The 21,158-nt window shown below is 34.6% G+C and overlaps 1 protein-coding gene across 10 annotated transcripts in view; it reads left to right on the top strand.

The window, feature by feature from the left end:
* Window positions 1-21,158, top strand: part of RNF180 (ring finger protein 180) — a 302,738-nt gene that overhangs the window by 35,606 nt on the left and 245,974 nt on the right. For 8 of the 10 annotated variants that reach the window (XR_014262246.1, XR_014262247.1, XM_082457249.1 and 5 more), the window contains one exon: window positions 19,950-20,045. Coding sequence is in view for 8 of the 10 variants with exons in the window: in XM_082457249.1 (XP_082313375.1) it covers window positions 19,950-20,045 (96 nt within the window). In the remaining 2 variants the exon portion in view is untranslated. Of the gene's footprint in view, window positions 1-11,485; window positions 16,741-19,202; window positions 19,294-19,949; window positions 20,046-21,158 lie in introns of those variants that run through there. The other 2 variants (XM_082457256.1, XM_082457255.1) reach the window with 2 other exon arrangements.

Raw genomic sequence — 21,158 nt, 5'->3', positions numbered from 1 at the left:
AAAACCAAAAGCAAAAAATAACAATGAAAACAGTAAAACCAGAAAATAACAAAATTGGTCTCCGTTTGTGAAGTCTGGCGGGGTGGGCAGAGGTGGTGTCCTCCGCTTTCACTTCTTAGTCCGTTTTGACACAGTTTGGGGCACGTCAAGTTTATGTGGCCTAAAAGGACATTTAAAAAGAGATTTCTGGAAGGCTGCTGGTTCTATGGATATGGGATTCAGAGTAGAGATCTGAACTAAAAGTGTGGATTTGGGAGTCATCAGCATTTAAGTGGTGAGTCAAGCTGTGGAAAGTAGATGAGATCACCATGCAGAGTGTGACTGGAGTGAGAAAGAAGAGGGCCTAGGAACATTTAAGGGATGGACAGGAAAAAAAAATCACAAAGTAGGAAAAAAAGAGTAGTAAGAAAGATAGGATTGAAAATCAGGATACGGTGTTATGGAAGTCAAGGGATGAATATCTTCCAGAAGGAGGGATTCATTAGTAATATTGAACGTTGTAGCGAGACATAGAAGACCAGATACTGCCTTTAATGTGCAGATTGTACACTGCATAATTCTAGAGGGTGCTAATCTGTGAAAGGTGCCCCCAGATTTGTACAGAAATGGCATACAAACTGCATGGCCAAATGTAGAGACTCTGAATGAGAATTAAAAGTATGCTTTGGTTTTAGCAAAGAGGAAATCATTGGTCAATGTTCATTGTAGCTGTGAGTCCTAACCACCGAAGTGACTGTATCTGGAGATAGGTCTTTAGGAGGTTTCTAAGGTTAAATCAGGTTATAAGGATGGGACCTTAATCCAGTAAGAAGAAGGGAGAGAGAGATCTCTTTCTCTCTCTACCATGTGAGGATACAGCAAGAAGGCAGCTATCTGCAAATTAAGAGGAGAGCTCTCACCAGTACCTGAACATGCTGGCACTTTGATCATAGGCTTCCAGCCTCCAGGATTGTGAAGAATAAATGTCTGTTGTTTAAGCCACCCAGTCTGTGGTATTTTGTTATGCCAGCTCAGATCAACTAAGATATGACAGGCACTGGAAATTCAGTGAAGAGCAGAAGAGAAGTGTTCTGTCCTTGTGAAACTTTCAGGATAGTGTTCAATCATAAATATTAAATTATCAGCTGTGTAAGTGGAAAAAAAGGAAACGTATAGGGAGCCATAAAGATAGGCCATAGACATAAGATTGTTGTTGTAAGCGGGAGGCTTTTCTGAGGAAACGACTTGTGTAGAGATACGGTGGATGAGTAGCCAGGACAGTACAAGACAGAGGACCTTCCAAGCTTTGGGACCAGCATATTCAAAGGCCCTGTGGTGGAAAGAATGTGATGTATCTCCATGGAACTAGAAGATTTCTATGATTGGAGGGCAGAGATTGAGAGACAGTTTGGCCAGATTTGAGGCTAGAAAGATGGGTGTTGGTTAGATCATTTATGGTCTTGCAAGACAAATTAAGGACTTGGACCTATTTCCTAAAAGCTGGAAAGTCAGTGAAAAGGAGTGACATGACCATTGAATTTTTTAAAAATTATTTTGGCAATTTTGAAAGCATGAAATTAGAAAGGTAGCAAGAATAGATGTAGGGAATGGTCTGCCTTTAAATGACGCTTTCAGTTTCTCTTTTATTCATTCTGACTTTTGAGTGAAAAAAATTTTCACCCTTGAAGTATGTTCTCAACCTACAAATAGTAAAACCAGGCAGTCCAATAGGATTCGGTTCGTTTATATTTATAACCCTTTAAACATTTAATTAAATAATGTTAATCTAAATGACATTTTTATTACCTGATCTTTTCCCCTGTAGTGTTTATAGCTGATAGCTGCAAATATTTAAATAAACTATATTACTTAAATAATATAGTTGGCTAACTTTTAATGTGTTAGCTAAGGGAATGTTATTAGTAATATTGGAAATGTGTTAGTGTTGAACATTTTTCAAAAATTATATAATAATATTATGTCACCTTTTTACATTTAACCTGTTCTGTTCAATTAAAACTCTTAACAGTCATTAAATGATAAGAAGATAATGCATACAGTTTGTAATTTTAAAATTAAAGAAGTTCTCTTTGTACACAGTAACTGAAAACATTCTCTACCCTTAAAGAAAAAGCAATATCAATAACAATGCGTTAGCTCCCCCTACTGCTTGAACAAAAGATTTCATTTACAAAATATTTTGTCAACATTTTTCTGACAGTATTAAGTGAAACTGGCTGTTAGTTACTTCTCTTCCTTCACTTCCTCCTTTGCCCACATGATAAACTTGAAACACAAAAAGCTGTCTAGTAAGGTTTTAAAAATCCTAATAATATAGTTTTTCTAATTTTCAGTTTATTTTTTCCCAAGGAGATAACCTGACGCCACTACTTTAAAGCCTTTAAATTCCTCAAATGAGGTTGCTTCGTTTAATCATTTATCTTAAAATACATCCATTAAAACTTGTTTTATCACGTATATTTATGTGATTTTTTAAAAAATTAAGTGACTGTAGACTTTATAGTTTGATGTCTTATTTTACCTGTAAAATTAAATTGGAAGTAAGTATCATGAATATCATATATATATATGTTTCTAAGACAGTGTGTGGAATTACAGTTGAAGTAGTTGGCAGTCTCATTTATAACTGAGGCCTCTGTGTTTATCCTGGTTTTCTTTGTTTGCCATATCTAATTTTCAGAAAGGGAAACAATACTATACACTCTTAACCCAGCCTTTTATGCTCCTTCCACCAGTATCAATTGCTGTAACTGATTTTTGTCTTTTTTGTTGGCATGAGAGAATGCTTTAACTTTTAAATATTTAGAGAAAAATATGTGCTTGCTTTATGTTAATAGTTCTCAAATCAGGGAGATTGGTTTGGGAGCTGCATATCAGAATCAACTGGAATTTTTTCTAAACCTACCTTTCTTCTGTATAAGTTAGTACATTGTTTTTGGTTAATGTAAAAGTAAGTTATGCTTCCAGTTTTTGTTTGTTTTGTTTTGCTTTTTTTGTAATCCTCTGGAAGAATAGTAGTATCATGCCTTAAAACATACTCAGGCTATGTAAGAAAGATGATTGCCCTATAAAAGATAGTATTGATTTGGTATAGGAAGTAACAGTGGAAGCTTAGTGACTTGAGTTCTGAAGCCAGACTGCCTGGATGGAAATCCTTCCTTTGCTACTTACTGTGTGACCTTCGACAAGTTACATAAAAGTTACCTACTTTCTCTTGTTTCAGTTTCCTTATTTGTAAAATAATAAAGCCTTTCAAAGAGTGCCTGGGCTGTAGTAGCACAGTACAAATGCTTGTTACCTGGTAAAAATAAGAAGAATAGGTACATTGTAAAATTTCCTTTACCTACCTAGATATATGACTCCAATGTTTTTTCTCATAAGAATGTTCATAAAACATCTCTAGAATTTATAACAGATAGTGGTTTCTTAGTATAGTGATCAATCTTATGTGACTAAATATCATGATCACTTTATCTGATTAAATGAAATAATGGAATATGCACAATGAAATAGTAAAATGAGATAATACGTGTTAAGGTAAAACACAGTCCCTGGCATATAAATAAGTTTCTTTACTCCCTTTATATGGTCAACACTGTGTCTAGTAATGACCCAATAAATCTTGATAGGTTGATTACCATTAACTTATTTTGACATAATATTCTATTCTTTGTACCATTGTAGAAATATTTATTTATTTAGCTCATGGATAGACAGAACCTTGAAAAGTCCGAAAAAATTTCGGATCTAATAGTGAAGTAAAGAAGGCTGTATTTGTCAATTCCACTTTGTATTCTCTATGAGAGCCTTTTAAAGAATTCATTAGTTATACTCATCTGCATAACTCTCAGCTCCTAATGGAAGGGGCTAATGTGTACAGGTATTGATGTTTACAAGATTAATTCTGTTCTTCAAAAAGTAAATTTAGGTAAAGTTACACTGCTAACTTTTAGGGTTAGTTTTATTAGGGTATACTTTTTTTTTTTTTGGCTGCATTGGGTCTTCGTTGCTGCGCATGGGCTTTCCCTAGTTGCAGTGAGCGGGGGCTACTCTTCGTTGCGGCACGTGGGCTTCTCATTGTGGTGGCTTCTCGTTGCGGAGCAGGGCTCTAGGTGCGCGGGCTTCAGTAGTTGTGGCACGCGGGCTCAGTAGTTGTGGCTCGCGGGCTCTAGAGCACAGGCTCAGTAGTTGTGGCGCATGGGCTTAGTTGCTCCGCGACATGTGGGATCCTCCCAGACCAGGGCTTGAACCCGTGTACCCTGCATGGCAGGCGGATTCTTAACCACTGCACCACCAGGGAAGCCCAAGGGTATAATTTATATGTAATGAAATACACATTTCAGTGAGCTTTGACAAATGTATATGTACTCGTGTACCCACCACCATTGTCAAGAGGTAACAACATTTGGTCTTTTCTAGAGTTTCTTATGTATGTAATCATAGAGCATATATTCTTTTATGTCTGGCTTTTTATGCTCAGCATAGTGTCTTTGAAATTGATTCATATTGTTGCGTATATCAGTAGTCCATTCCTTTTTATTACTGAGTATTACTTCATTGTATACATTTCACAGTTGTTTATCTACTGTATGGATGCTGTAGTTGTTGATGGACATTTTAGGTGTTTGCAGTTTTGAGCTACAAATCTTTATGTGGACCTATATTTTTATTTTTCTTGGTTACTACTAGGGATTTCTTGGTTTTATGATAAGTATGGGCATAGCTTTTTAAGAAACTGACAAACTGTTTTCTAAAATGACTATATCATTTTGCATTCCCGCTGAAAATGTATGAGTTTCAGTTGCTCTATGTCTTTGTCTGTACTGATATTTCCAGTTCTTTTTACTTTTTTCTTTCCCTTTTTTTTCTTTTCTTTTTTCCATTTTAGCTCTTGTAATAAATAATGTTGTCTCATTATAGTTTGAATTTGCATTTTTCCAGTGACTGTTATGCCTCTTTTCATGTGATTATCAGACATTAGTATATCTTCTTTTGTGAAATGTCTGTTGAAATTTTATAATCAGTTTTTAAATTGTATTTTCTTCTTATTTAGTTGTAAGAGTTCTTTATATATTCTGGCTAAAAAGTTCTTGTCAGATACAGGTTTTGCAAAAATTTTCTTCCAGTCTGCAGTTTGTGTTTTCATTTTCTTAGTGATGACTTTCAAAGAGTAGATGGTTTTAATTTTGATGAAATCCAGTTTATCATTTTTTTCCTTTATGGGTAATGTTTTTGTGTCCTGAGACTACTTTGCCTATCCCCAGGTTTCAAAGATTTTTTTCCTGTTTTCTTCTAGACATTTTGTGGTTATGGCTTTTACTTTTAGGATCCTGATCCATTTTGATTTGTTTTTCATGTGTGTGGTAAGCATTTTTATTATTTTTGTTATTATTATTTTTTTTACTTAATATGGATACTCAGTTGTTCCAGCACCAATTATTGAAAAGTCTATCTTTTCTCATTATCTTGGCATATTTACCAAAAAACAATTAACTAAATTTATATACAGATCTATTTTTTTACTCTATTCCATTGATCTAATAAGTGTTAAAATCAGATAGTGTATGTCTTCTACATTTCTTATTCTGTTGCAAAACTTTTCAGGATGTTTTAGGTCATTTTGCATTTTTTACATAAATTTTACAATGTATTTATCAATTTCTATAAATAAGCCTGCTGGGATTTTGAGTGGGTTGTATTGAATCTATAGGTTAATATGGAAGCAATTGACATCTTAAAAATATCAAACTTTCCATTCTATGAACATGGTATATTTCTTGGTTTTATTAGGTCTTTAATTTTTCTGTATAGTGTTTTGTAGTTTTCAGTGGACAAGTCTTGTATATATTGTGTCAAGTTTATACCTAAGTAGTTCATGGTTTTTTGGTACTATATTAAGTGGTATTTTTTAAATGTTTACTTTCCCATCGTTTGTTGTTCCAGAATTGCGGTACACAGAAATTTGTATATTGACATTCTATACTGAAATTGTGCTTATTAATTTAACAGTTTTTATGGTGAATTTCTTAGTATTTTCTTTATATTGTGTTGTCTGTAAATAGAAAAGTTATTTTGTTATTTTTTAAAATTATGCTAAAATACACATAACATAAAATTTACCACTGCGGCTATCTAGTACACTTACAATGCTGTGCAGCCATCATCACTGTCTAGTTCCAGAACATTCTCATCACCCCATGTGGAAAGCCCATGCTCATTAAGCAGTCACTGCCCATTTCCACCTCCCCCGAACCCCTGGCAATTACTAATATGCTTCCTGTCTCTATGGATTTACTGATTCTGGATATTTAATACAAATGAAATCACACAATATACAGCCTTTTGGTCTGGCTTCTTTCACCCAGCACAGTGTTTTCAAGGTTTATCCATGTTATAGCATGTATCAGTATTTTACCCCTTTTTGTGACTGCACATTATTTCATCATAGAGATCTACCACATATTGTTTATACATTTATAAGTTGATGGACATTTGAGTTGTTTCCACCTTTTGACTATTTTCAGTAGTGTTGCTATGAACATTTTTATACAAGTTTTTGTTCAAACACCTGTTTTTTTATTATTTTGGATATACACCCAGGAATAGAATTCTTAAGCCAGTTGGTAATTCAATGTTTAACTCATTGAGGAACCACAAAACTATTTTCCACAGTGGCTGCACCATTTACATTCCCACCATAAATGTACAGTGGGTCCAATTTCTCCACACCCTTACCAACCTTTATTTTCTGTTTATTTCATTATTTTTATTTTTTATTATAGCCATCCTAAGTGGGTGTGAAGATGTATCTCGTCGTTTTGTTGATTTCTAATCTGTATGTTTTTTATTTCTTTTTCTTGTCATACTGTACTGACTTGGACCATCAATACAATGTGGACTAGAAAGGTGAGAATGAAGACATTCTGTTCCCCATCTTAGGGTAAAACAGTTATCTTACACCACTGAGTATAAGTTTAGCTAAAGGTTTTTCATAGATACCTTTTATCAGATTGAAAAAGTTTTCTTCCATTTTTAGTTTCTAAGTTTTCATTATGAATGGATGTTGAATTTTATCAAATGATTTTTCCACATATATCAAAATATTTTTTACATTTTTGTTCTGTTTTATATTACTATATTGAGTTATACTGAATGATTTTTGAATGCTATATCAATCTTTCATTCCTGAGATACACACCACTATGTATTCCTCAATTCTTTCAGTAGTGTTTTCTAGTTTATAATGGAGAGATCTTATACATATTGTATTAAATTTATTCCTAAGTTGTTCATGATTTTTGCTGCTGTTATAATTGATATTTAATAAGTTACCCATTACAATTTCTTGTGGCTAAAGAAATAGAGTTGAATTTGTATATTGACTTTATATCCTGCAAACGTATTATGCTAAACTCACTTTTTAGTTGCTTTTTGTGGATCCCTCAGTATTTTCTACCTATATATGATAATCTATTGCTAAATTTTACTTATTAATATTTTATCAAGGATTTTGATGCTTTGTTTAAGAGAGATGTTCGTCTGTGGATGTCTTTTTTTTTCTTTTTTTTATTCAAAGTATAGTTAACTTACAATATTTTATTAATTCCATATGTAAAACATAGTAATTTGATATTTTTATGTATTATACTTCACATAGTTATAAAATATTTACTATACTCCATATGCTGTACATTATGCCCTTGTAACTTATGTATTTTATACCTAGTTGTTTGTACTTCTTAATCCTTTTCACCCATTTTAGGCCTCCTCTTATCCCTCTCCTTTTTGGCAACCACCAGTCTGTTCTCTGTATCTGTGAGTCTGTTACTGTTTTGTTATATTTGTTTGTTTGTTTTGTTTTTTAGATTCCACATGTAAGTGAAAACGTACAGTATTTATCTTTCTCTCTCTGACTTATTTTACTAGCATAATGTCATCAGGTCCATCCATGTTGTCACAGATGGCAGTATTTCATTCTTATTTATGGCTGAGTGACACTCAATTGTGTGTGCATGTGTGTGTGTGTGTGTATACACATACACAAACACATATACCACATTTTCTTTATCCATTGATGGACATTTTTGTTGTTTCCATATTTGACTGTTGTAAGTAATGCTGCCGTAAACATTGGGATGCATATATCTTTTTGAAGTATTGTTTTTGTTTTCTTCAGATAAATGCCCAGAAGTGGAATTACTGGATCGTATGGTAGCACTGTTTTTTTTTTTTTGAGGAACCTACATACTATTTTCAATAGTGGCTGTACCAATTTATATTCCCACCAGCAGTACATGAGGGTTTCCTTTTCTCGTCATCCTTGTCAACATGTGTTATTTCTCATCTTTGTGATGGTAGTCATTCTGACAGGTGTGAGGTGATATCTCATTATGGTTTTGATTTGCATTTCCCTGATGACTAGGGATGTTGAGTTTTTTTCATATGCCTATTGTCCATCTGTATGTCTTCTTTGGAAAAATGCCTGTTTAGATCCTCTGACCACTTTTTAACTGTATTGTTTGTTCTATTTGATATTTAGTTGTGTGAGTTCTTTATCTATTTTAGATATTAACCCTTTATCAGTTACATCATTTGCAAATATCTTTTCCCATTCATTAAGTTGCCTTTCCATCTTGTTGATGGTTTCCTTCACTGTGTAAAAGCTTTTAAGTTTGATTAGGTCCAATTTGTTTGTTTTCACTTTTGTATTCCATGCTTGAGGAGACAAATTCAAAGAAAATATTGCTAAGACCAGTGTCAAAGACCATACTGCCTATGTTTTCTTCTAGGAGTTTTGTGGTTTCAGGTCTTACATTTTGGTTTTTAATACATTTTGAATTTATCTTTGTATATGGTGTGAAAAAATGTTCTAATTTCATTCTTTTACATGTAGCTCTCCAATTTTCCCAACACCACTTATTGAAGAAACTGTCTTTTCCCTATTGTATATTCTCGCCTCCTTTGTTGTAGATTAATTGACCATATGTGTGTCAGTTTATTTCTGTTCCATTGATCTTTGTGTCTGTTTTTGTGCCAGTACAATACTGTTTTGGTAACTGTAGCTTTTCTGTAGCAAAATCTGAAGTCAGGAAGTATGATACTTTTACCTTTGTTCTTTTTTTCTCAAGATTGCTTTGGCTTCTTGGGGTCTTTTGTGGTTCCATACAAATTTTAGGATCATTTGTTCTAGTTCTGTGAAAAATGTAATGGGTATTTTGGTAGGGATTATATTAAATCTGTAGAATGCTTTGGGCAGTATGGACATTTCAACAATAATTTTTCCAATCCATGAACATGGGATATCATTCCATTTATTTATATTATTTTTAATTTCTTTCTTCAGTGTCATATAGTTTCCAAAGTACAAGTCATTCACCTCCTTGGTTAAATTTATTCCTAGGTATTTTATTCTTTTTGATATGATTGTAAATGGGATTGTTTCCTTGATTTCTCCTTCTGATAGTTTATTATTAGTCTATAGAAGTGCAACAGATTTCTGTATATTTTTCTTATATCCTGCAACTTTATTGAATTCATTTATTAGTGCTAATAGTTTTTTGGTGAAGTGTTTAGGGTTTTCTGAATAGTACAGTATCATGTCGTTTGCAAATAGTGACAGTCTTACTTCTTTCCTTCCAATTTGGATGCCTTTTTTTTTTTTTTTCTAGTCTGATTGCTGTTGCTAGAACTTCCAGTACTATGTTGAGCAAAAGTGTTGAGAGTGGGCATCTTTGTCTTTCTTTTTAATTTTATTTTTATTTTATTGAAGTATAGTTGATTTACAGTGTTGTGCTTGTCTTATTTCTAATCTCAGAGGAAAAGCTTTGAGCTTTCCACTGTTGAGTAGAATGCTAGCTGTGAGTTTGTCATAAATGGTGTTTACTATGTTGAAGTATGTTCCCTCTATACCAACTTGGTCAAGATTTTTTTTATTATGAATCGATGTTGGATTTTGTCAAGTAGTTTTTCTGCATCTGTTGAGATGATTGTGTAATTTTTATTCTTTGTTTTGCTAATGTGATGTATCACGGTGATTGACTTGTGGTTGTTGAACCATCTTTGTATCCATGGAATAAATCCCACTTGATCATGAAGTATGATCCTTTTTATGTATCATTGAATTTGGTTTGCTAATATTTCATTGAAGATTTTTGCATCTGTGTTCATCAGGGATGTTGGCCTCTAATTTTCTGTAGTAGTAGTGTCTTTGTCTGGTTTTGGTATCAGAGTAATGCTGGCCTCATAGAATGAATTTGGAAGTGTTCCCTCCTGTTCAATATTTTGGAATAGTTTGAGAAGGATAGGTATTAACTCTTCTTTAAATTTTTGATAGAATTGCCCTGTGAAGCTGTTGTGTCGTGGACTTTGGTTTTTTGGGAGTTTTTTGATTACTGATTCAATTTTAATATTAATAATTGGTCTATTTATATTTTTTGTTTCTTTTTTATTCAGTCTTGGATGATTGTATGTTTCTAGAAATTTATCCAATTATTCTAGATTGTCCAGTTTGTTAGCATGTACCTGTTCATAGTATTATCTTATGATTACATTTCTGTGATATTGGTTGTAATTTCTTCTCTTTCATTTCTAATTTTGTTTACTTAGACCTCATTTTTTTTTCCTTGATGAGTCTGGCTAAAGGTTTGTCAATTTTGTTTATCTTTTAAAAACCAGCTCTTAGTTTCATTGATCTTTTCTATTTTTTTGTCTCTATTTGCATTCTAACCTTTATTATTTTATTATTTTGTTTGATTTTCTCTGTTTTAATGGAATTAGGGGAAAGAGTTACATATCCTGGTCTTGAAGGTGTGTCCGTGTGTGGGAACATCCCTATACGGGCTGCTTGTGCCCCGTGGCATTGGTGGGAGAGTTGAATCTGAAGCAGTCATGGGCCATGTCTTCTCCTGGGATGTGCTGCTGACCACTGCCTTGGTGGGAGGTAGGGCCAAAGTTGGATGAGCTAGAGCCAGAGCCCAGTGTGAGTCAGGGTTTTTCCCATACTTGATGGTAATTGCACCCCTGTCTGGTGGTGGAACTGTGGCCTGAGGGGCTAGAGCAGGAACCCTGAGGGAATTGGGCTTTTGTCTCAGAGCATTGGTGGTTTTGGACTTGGATTGTCTTGGTTAGGGATGAGGTCAGGGCCCAAGAGGCTGGAGCAGCAGTTCTGATCCAGTTTTGCTTCTCCTCTTCTCAGCAGGCATACAATGGTGATGGTGGTCTCTGCCTTGGTTGGGGGTGGGTGTCAGGGCCCAAGGGGCTGGGGCAGCCATTCTGAGCTGGCTGTGCTTCTCCCTACTGTGTGTGATGGCAGTCTCCACGTTGGTGGGAAGCAGTGCCTGAGCTGGAGGGGCTAGAGCAGGTGCTCAGTGTAGGTTGGGCGGGCATGCTGGGATGGTCCTGGTAGGCTGGCCAGAGCACCAAGCAGTTTTCATTCTGCTGCCTCTGTCCTTGGACTGGGAGCAAGCAAGTCTGTGTGCATGCCCTTCAAGAGCAGAGTCCCGGTTTCTTACAGCCCTCTGGAAAACCCCACTGATTTTCTAAGTATCCAAGGGGACTCATCTTCCTGGTGCCAGACCCCAGGGCTTGGGTGCTTAATATGGGACTTGAACCCCTGACTTCTTAGGGAGGATGCCAAGACTGTGATATCCCCTTCCTCTTCTTGGTCACCAACTAAGGGGCTGGGTTGCAACTAGAAATGCTTCTCTTCCTCTCCTACCAGACTATGTGTGGTTCTCTTTTTCATAACCTTGGTTGTAAAAGAGCCATCTGTCCTGCTAGTGTTCAGGTCATTCTCAACAAGAGTTGCCCTATATGTAGTTGTAGTTTTGATGTTTTTGTTGGGGGAAGTGAGCTCAGGGTCTTCCTACTCCATCATCTTGATCCTCTCCTTCATGGATGTCTTTTATTGTAACGTCTTTATCTTTAAAAATTTTTGTGATAATGCTGGCCTCATAAAATGAGTTGGGAAGCAGTCCATCTTACTCAGTTTTCTGAAAGAATTTGTATAGGATTTGTACATTTCTTCCTTAACTGTTTGATACAGTTCACCAGAAAAGCCATCTGGGCCTGGAGCGGTTTGTTTGTTTTTGGTGGGAGACAAGATTTAATTTCAAATTTAGCTTAATTGATTTAGAGCTGTTCATATAGCCCATTTCTTCTTGATTCATTTAAGTAAATTGTATCTTTTCAGAATTTTATTTCATCTAGTTTGCCAACTTTTTTCATAAAAATTTCCACTCCATTACATTATTATTGTTTAAATGCCATTGATTCTATAATGATGTCTCTCCTTTTCCCAAATATTGGTCATGTTTTATCTTTCTTTAATATCTTTCAGTTTCATTGTTTGTCTATTTTTTATTTTATTTATTTCTGATATGTATTATTTTCTTTCTGTTTACTTTAGTCTTAATTTGCTCTTCTTGTAGCTTTTTAAGTTGGAAGAAGCTTAGATCATTGAATTTAGACCTTAATTTTGTCAAATATATTTATACTCTAAAGTATCCTATGACCACTGCTTTATCTGCATCCTACAAATTTTAATATCTGTGTTTTCCTTTTTATTCAATTTGAGATATTTTCTCATTTCTCTTGTGATTTCTTCTTTGACCCATAGGTTCTTTAGAAGTATGTTTTTTAATTTCCAAGTACTTGGGGATTTTTCAGATATATTTCTGCTATTGTTTTCTAATTTAATTCCATTATAGTAGAGAACACATTTGGCATTACTTCATTCCTTTCAAATCTGAATAATGGTCCAACAAATGGTCTTTCTTGGAACATATTCCATGTGCACTTTAAACAAATATCTATTCTGTGTTGTTGGGTATAGTGTTGCACAAATGTCAGTTGATTGATGGTGTTGTCTAAATGTTCTATATTCTTACTGAGTTTCTGTCTACTTGTAATACAACTTTATAAGACAAATGCTGAAATTTCCAACTATAATTATGCATTTGTCCATTTTCTTTTTAAGTTCTGTCAGCTTTTACTTCAAGTATTTTGACATTTGCTATTCGGTGAATACATATTTACAATTGTTATGTCTTCCTGATGAATTGACTCCTTTATAATTATGAAAAGTTTCTTTTATATCCCTGACAATATTCCTTGTCCTGAAATCTGCTTTGATATTAATATAGCAACTCTAGCTTTCCTTTGATTTATGTTTGCATGATAAAAATTTTTATCCTTTAAATTCCAAACCTGTGTGCGCCTTTATATTAAAAATGAATTTCTTGTATATGATGTATAGTTTGGTCTTTGTCATCCAATCTAATATCCTCTGATTTCTAATTGGAGTATTTAGACTATTACATTTAATGTGAGTATAAATATGTTTGAGCTTAAATGTAACATCTTATTTATTCCCTATTTGTCTCATGTTCTGTCTTCTGTTTTTCTTTTACTGCATTTTTGGATTAAGTTATTTTCAGGATTCCTTTTATGTCTTCTGTTGACTTTTTAGGGTACTGTTTTTCCCTTAGTGGTTGATCTTTGGTTTACAATATGCATCTGTAATTTATCACAGTCTTCCTTTAAATTATATTATGCCATACCACATATAGAGTGAGAATCTTACTCAGTATGCTTTCATTTCTCATTTCCTATTCTTCATATTGTTGTCTTCAGACATTTTATTTTTGCAGTTAAAACTCCACAGTATATTTTTAACAAACTGCTTTAACAAGTAAGTTGTCCTTTAAAGAAAATTAAAAAGAAAAAAATAAATTTTACATTTACCAACATATCTACCATTTGAGGATCACTTTACTCAGTTGTGTTGATCCAAGTTTCATTTGATGAAATTTTTCTTGTACCTGAAGAACTTCCTTTGCCATGTCTTATAGTTCAAGTTTACTGATGATAAATTCTTTTAGGATTTGTTCCTATGAAAAAGTCTTTATTTCACCTTCATTTAAAACATTTTATATACAGTAAAATTACTCTTTGGTTTACAGTTCCCTGGGTTTTGACAGATGAATAGGGTTGATTATACATAACTACAATCAAGATACAGAACAGTTACATTATTCCCTAAATTCTCTCATGTTCACCCTTCATATTCAATCCTTTCCTCCCTCACCCAACCCTGACAATTACTAATCTCTTCTCTATCCCCATAGTTTTATTATGCTTGCTCGCCTTGTTGAAGAGGGACAGCAACTTCAACAAGCCTATAACTTCTCTGCCTTCCCCTGGATCCTAGTTCAGACTCTACCTGCTGGGTCAGATAGATGTATATTTAGCTCTGTGATGAAGGGTTCTAGTTTCTCTGATATATACTCACATTATCAAGATCAGAGACAGTGAAACTGGCATGAGTTTCAGTTCATCCTCATCAGTACCATCTTTTCCTTGCTGTCCCCTACTTTACATCCATCTTCCTTTCCTGACTGCCTCAGGCACTGCATTTTTGGATCTTAGGGGTTTGGCCATCTCAGTGCTCCTGTCCCTTTCAGTTATAGTTTGCGTCCAGCATTATATTCTTGCCACTCTCAGGAATTTGAGGGTTTTGTTGTTGCTGTTCATCAGTGCTCTAAGGGTCACAATGTGTATTGTCCTTCCGCTAGTAGTTTAAGGCTTTTGTTTTGTTGGAGAGACAAGGAGAAAGGATCTGGATAGAGTTTTATCTGTTTCCCTCAGTGGCTGCTCTTCCTCTCCCCCAGGCCTGTACCATGTTGGATTTTTGTTTGGATACCAAACACTATAAATTTCATGTTGTGGAGTGTTATACTTTGTTTTATTCCTTTAAAGGCTTTTGTATTTTGTTCTGCCTAATACTTGTTTTTAGATAATTTTGATAATTTAGAAGCTTATTTTTAGGTTCTTTAGGGCAGGTTTAGAGTAGTCCTAATTCTAAGGCTAATTTAGTCCCACTTTTATGGAATGACCCTTTGGGTCACTACTGAATGCTTCATTATTTAATGAGTCGTTTTCCATCAGGCTGGTTGGAACATAATGTTTCCTGGCCCTGTGTGAGCTCTTGGAATTATTTGGCTTATAGCCTCTCTAGTTGTTCTTTCCCCTGTACAGGTGTTCTTAGCACAGTCTCCTGGAGTTTTGCTCTAAGCATGACCATATTGGACTTTGATCAAAGACTCAAGGGGAAACCATATACGAACTTCTGGAACTTAAAAAAAAATCTTTCTCTTGGGTACTGTGTCCTGTAGATTTTAGTTTGCCTTAAGCTCCAAAAAATCTGATTCTTGTTTCCTCAAGTCAGAAAGTTGACCAGACTCTGTTGAGGTTCCTTCTTCATGTGTACTGTACTCTGTTAATTGCCTCCAGGAAGAAAGTCTGGATGACTGTAGGCTCAATTAATTTATTTCTCTCAGAAGTCAGGATTTTACTGCCTGTTGTCCCACTGTTTGAAAATAGTTGTTTGTTACATTTTGTCCAGTTTCCTAGTTGTTTGTGGTAGGAAGTTAGTTATGAACTCCTATTCCTTCATGGCCCTAAGTGGAATTCCAAAAGTCATTGTTATCTTTTTTCTCCTGTTTGTAAGATGCCTAGTTTTTCTTGATGCATTCTTTTGTCACTGAATTTCAGCCATTTTATTAAGAGCCATGGTTTCCTTTGTGTTTGCACTGTTTGAGGATCCCTGAGCTTCTTGAATCTATAGGCCTTTGGAGAATTTGGCCATGATTTATTCTATTGTCCCGTCTTTTCTCCATTTACATGTATGTTAGACTATTTGATGTTTCCCAAAAGTCACTGAGATTTTGCTCATTATTTTCCACATTTTTTTTCTTTCTATGCTTGGTTTTATCATTATTTTTTATTTTATATGTTCAGGTTTTCTTCTGCAGTATCTAATTTGCTGTTAAGAGAATTTTTTTTTTTTTATAAATTTATTTATTTATTTATTTAATTTTGGCTGTGTTGGGTCTTCGTTTCTGTGTGAGGGCTTTCTCCAGTTGCGGCGAGCGGGGGCCACTCTTCATCGCAGTGCGCAGGCCTCTCACTGTCGCGGCCTCTCCCGTTGCGGAGCACAGGCTCCAGACACGCAGGCTCAGTAGTTGTGGCTCACGGGCCTAGCCGCTGCGCGGCATGTGGATTCTTCCCAGACGGGGCACGAACCCGTGTCCCCTGCATTGGCAGGCAGATTCCTAATCACTGCGCCACCAGGGAAGCCCCCAAGAGAAATTTTTAATTTCAGAAAAGTTTTTTCTCTAGATATATCATTCATTTGGTATTAAGACAATTTATCTTTTCATTATACTCATGTTTTTCTTTTAATAGTTGAAAATATTTGTCATAGCTGGTTTAATGTCTGTTTATGCAATAATATCCACTTTTTTGGGGGTATATTTATATTGATCAATTTTTCTCCTTGTTGTGGGTCACATGTTTGGTTGTTTTTTTTTTTTTTTGTACATATCTAGTCATTTTTCTTGTAGGTTGGACATTTAGATTTAACATTATTGAGTGTCTGGATATTATTGTCTTCCTTTAAAGGGTGTTTTAGCAGGCATATAAGTTATTTGTGATTGAACTTCATTCTTTGGAGGCTTATTTTTAAGCTTTGTTAGGGTTGCTTTTTAGTACTCTTTACTCTTGAACTAATTTAGCCCTACTTTTAAGGCAGAACTCTTCTGGAATCTCTCCTAAAGACCCCATAAGTTCATTGAGATCTTTCTACTCTGGCTGCTTGGAACTTGAACATCTTCCCAGCCTTGCTGTGAGCCCTGTGTGAATAGTTATGTTTACAGCTCACTAGAAGATGTCTTTTCCTTGGTAAATTTTCTTTATCTGGTTCTCTGATATCTCACCCTACATATGTCCATATTGGTATTCAATCAAAAATTTAGAGGAATCACTATACAGGTTTCTGGAACTTTTTTTCTATTTATAGGCCTCTCCTTGCCAGTACAGTGTCGTGCAAATTCTAGCTGTTTAGCCTCTACAGACTCTGAGCTCCATCTTAAATCATCAAGGCTGCTGTACACTAATTGGGTTCCTCCTCCCCACACCAAGGTTCTGAAAGTTCCCCCAGGCAGAAATCCAGGGTTATTTTTAGGCTTACCTCATTTAGTTTCCTTCTCTGAGGGATCACAGTCCTGTGCTTTCTTTTGTCTAATGTCTTAAAATAATACTTTAATATATTTTGCCTAGTTTTATCAGTTTTAATAGTGAGAGCAAAAAAAAAAAAAAAAAATAGTAAGAGCATGTCTAATACCTCTTACTCCAGTATTGCCAGAACCAGAAGTAATCAATGTATTTTATTTTTATTTACATCAAATTTTAAATAAATATTTTATTATATAAGTGTAATTTAATATATTCTCCCATTAAAACAATTATGGAAAAGTTAGTTTCCTTTTAGTAACTTTCCTAATCTTACGCTTCTTTCGTTCTTCAAATCTAGCCAGTGATATCAACTTGGTACACAACCTGTAAGGTACCTTTTCTATCCATTTATATACATATGTTTCCATAGAAAAGTTGTAATATTGGTTTTATTTAGGTTGTATATGCTTTTAGTATCGTAATTCAGAGTATATTTAGTTCTCTTTCACTTGATTTAAAAAAAACAGTGTGTGTTAGAGGTGTACCTTATTATTAAAACAAATCTATTTCATATTCTTTATATGTTGATATAGTTAATATATTAAATGATGCAATATTTTTATATGATAATATTTTCAGCAAGAATAGAGATTGGTCCTCAGTAGCTCATCTTCTGGACATATTGCAAATGCTTTCCATTTTTTTCCAGGCCTTTCCAGCCACATTTTCAGAAATGTTGCCCTATTTCTCTCTGCCCCAAGTACTCCTCTTGCCTGGAGACAGACAGACTTCACATCCACCCCTAATAGTTGCCCAGGGCCCTTTTTTGCTTCTAATTTCCACAATTTTGGCATGGGCCATTCTTTGTGTTGTTCTCATCTGTTATGTACTTGAATACAGTATGCTGTTGTTTCCCTCATTAATCTCTCAGAGGTTCCTTACAATTTTTGGCCCATTGAAATCTCCCCATCCATATTTTCTCATTCATCTATTGATTCCTTTTTTTGAAAAGTCTTTTGTAGTTTCTGTGGTTTGATAGGGAGTATAGGCTGGAATATGTACTCACTTTGCTATCTTGAAACCAAGAATTACATTTCTCTCTGCCTGAATTTTCGCTGTATCATTTTATCATAATCTAGAATAAGATTAAACCTTTGTATGTTTGCCTAACACTCTTGTGAATAGACATGTATTAGGGAGCAGTAAGATGTTTGAGCTAGAGAGTATTCCTAGCATCTCCTCTTCTGTTCCTAACTTTACTTCTGTTCAGTAATATCCTCTTCATATTGCCATGCACTTTCCTGGCCCTCATTATTCTTGTGTTGACATGGGAAGTTCCATTTGTTAACCAGAATTGGAGTTTAGGCATCATGAATAAAACTGTAAAGTTTCTCTTTGGGCAACTATAAATCCTTCCCAACAGATTTTCTATTTGCCATTGAAATATTTTCAACCCATGTTGCAGATTTTTAAAACATTAGAATTGGAAATTTTTAAACCTTTTAACAAAGTTTTCTTTCACCATTATAATCTTGAATTTGGTTTAGCACTAATTATTATTTTGGCATATAAAATACTGCTGTATACAATATACAAAATAATGAAATGTGATCTAACCTATAACAATAGCTCAAGTCCCTTCCACTTTTAATTTATATTTTGATTTTTTGGGCTCCTGACCAAAGTTAGATTAACATGGCTTCCTTATAGATCTTTCCAATATGTAAATAAATTACACTGAAACTTTTTGTCTACACTGCGCAACAATTTAGTACCTTAAGATCTACTGATGGAGGAGAAAAATGATGTAAGGTCCAGAGGAACCGTCTTGGGATATTAAACAAATATTCTGGGTGATCCTGGCTCTAAGTCACAATCTAATATAGATTATTCAGTGAAAATTTCTTAAAGAGATTCAGTCATTTTTCATTCATAGCACTGTGAATACAAACTTCTAAGTCATGCTCAATAATTTCCTTGTTGTTTGTTACTTTGTTATAACCTGACTATAGTAACTAGTAGTGCAACCACTTTGGAAATATAAAAGAGAACTATTCTTTGGCAACTTGCAGAGCTACTTCTGTTTAAAATCTGATCCTGGGAAAGGATATATGGACAGGAGACTACCCTTGTGCTGTTCTTGTCAATCAACCCTTTCTGTCATTTCACAGAATGAAATTCTGTAGACCCAGAAGGGACCTGAGCAGTTATGTAGCAGTGTTTTACGGGAAAAGAAACTGAGAGCCAGAGAGATAAAGCAGCTGTCCTACAGTCACAGAGGTAGTAAAGAACCACATATCTTCACCCTGGCCTGCCCTGAATTTTTTTGACATGTTGAGAAGTCATCGTGTCTCAACTATATATCACATTTATTTCTACAGACCTACTTCAAAAGGCTAAAATTGTCTCTTTTTGAAATTTTTGTTGTACTTACATAGCTGAAATTTAGTCAGAGCCTTTCTAGCTCCCTGTACAATTATTCCTCTTCTCCCATTCTCTTAAACTTTTCTTGAGCATCTTGATAGAGAATACAGCAACTCCTTTATTCTGTCATTAGAATCCAGACAAAATCAGAGATTGAAGGCTGGGGAAAGTTGTCATGAATAGTAGTATTTTTACTCACACACAGAAAAAATAGGGCACCAGATTTGTCCATTCAGTAACTTTCTGCTCAATTTTAAATTTAATTTGATGAACTCAATGAAATGGAGGAATCTTTTTTTTTTTTTTTGGTCAATTTAAATGTGGCTATTCCCTGAAAAAAAACCTTTTCTTTCTGGGTTTGTCTTTGGCAATGGGAGTAAGGAGAGGAGGGCAGTATGTATTTCCTTCCTGTCTAAAATTGAAAGTACTTTTTTGTGTTTTACTCAAATATGAATTTTGTGTAATAAATTCTGAACTAGTCATGACTAATATCATGCATTTTGCTACAACAGGATAGACATGATTCAGCTGATGATCAAAATATTTGTCATGTGTGGCATATGGATATAGAAGCCCTTCCAGAATGGATACACTGCCTAATACAAAAAGTAAGTTCCATAGTTTCTGAGTAAAATTAGGAATATACTACCTTCAGAAAGTTTTCGTCCTAATTTTAGAGCTATTTTTCTTGGATGCATTGTTTCAAGAGACATGAAAGGGGGTGTAACTTGATTACGCTTACTGGTTTCTTCATTATTACTGGAGTGCTCTGAGGACTTTTATACCTCAGACTTTGCACTTGGTATTTCCCCTTCCTTGAATTCTCTTCCAACAACTACTCACCTGTTCCTTCATTTCCTTAGGTCTTTATTCTCAGTGAGGCATTGCCTGGCCAGTCTATCAGCTGCCTCTCCCCACTATTACCACTCTCAACACTTCCTTTCTCCCTTCTTTACTTTATATACCTATCTATGTTTTACACACACATTATAAGTGATATATAGAACTTTAAATATGCTTAAGTATATATGACATATATAAATTATTATACACATTCATACACATATCCACATATGCATATATATACACACACACAAAGGGCTTACTGATCTTGTTAGTTACCTAGCTCCTCTACTAGAATATAAACTCCATAAAGTCAGAAGTTTTTATATTTTGTTCATTATGTACTATATCCCCAGCACCTAGAACAGTACCTATTGAGTCAATGAAATATCCTATGTGTCTCATTACACAAATGTAAAATAAACTGGAAAATTAATGACTCGTATTGGCACAGTCAGTATCAAAACAACACACTTTTAAGGATCCTTAATGAAATATTATGAGTAGGAATTCATCTTGTCAGTGTGGCATCATTATTTCTCATAATTCAAAACAGCTAAGTATTAGAAAAGTATAAGAAATATGATTTTTGGAACAGTATAGTTGCCTTTCTCCACTGACTAGCTTACTTTTTTTGTTAAAGAATAACATTAGCTAGATATCCCTTGCATCCATTCTCACATTGTAATGATTTCCTGGGAAAATGCCAGTGTACTGCTTATTAGTGTCCTGAACTTTAGAAAATGTATTAGGACACTGTAGATGTCCTACTATCTCTGTTGAAAAGATAACTTTAAGTTAGTTCATTATTAATTTGTAATCTGAGTATAGAAAATGAAGTAACTGATGTATGCAACCAATATCTTTTGGTTGTATGT

Source organism: Balaenoptera physalus (assembly GCF_965194825.1).
Source record: "Balaenoptera physalus genome assembly, chromosome: 3".
Classification (NCBI taxonomy): domain Eukaryota; kingdom Metazoa; phylum Chordata; class Mammalia; order Artiodactyla; family Balaenopteridae; genus Balaenoptera; species Balaenoptera physalus.
The sequence above is the reverse complement of the archived record's forward strand: the minus strand, read 5'-3'. Positions and strand labels throughout refer to the sequence as shown.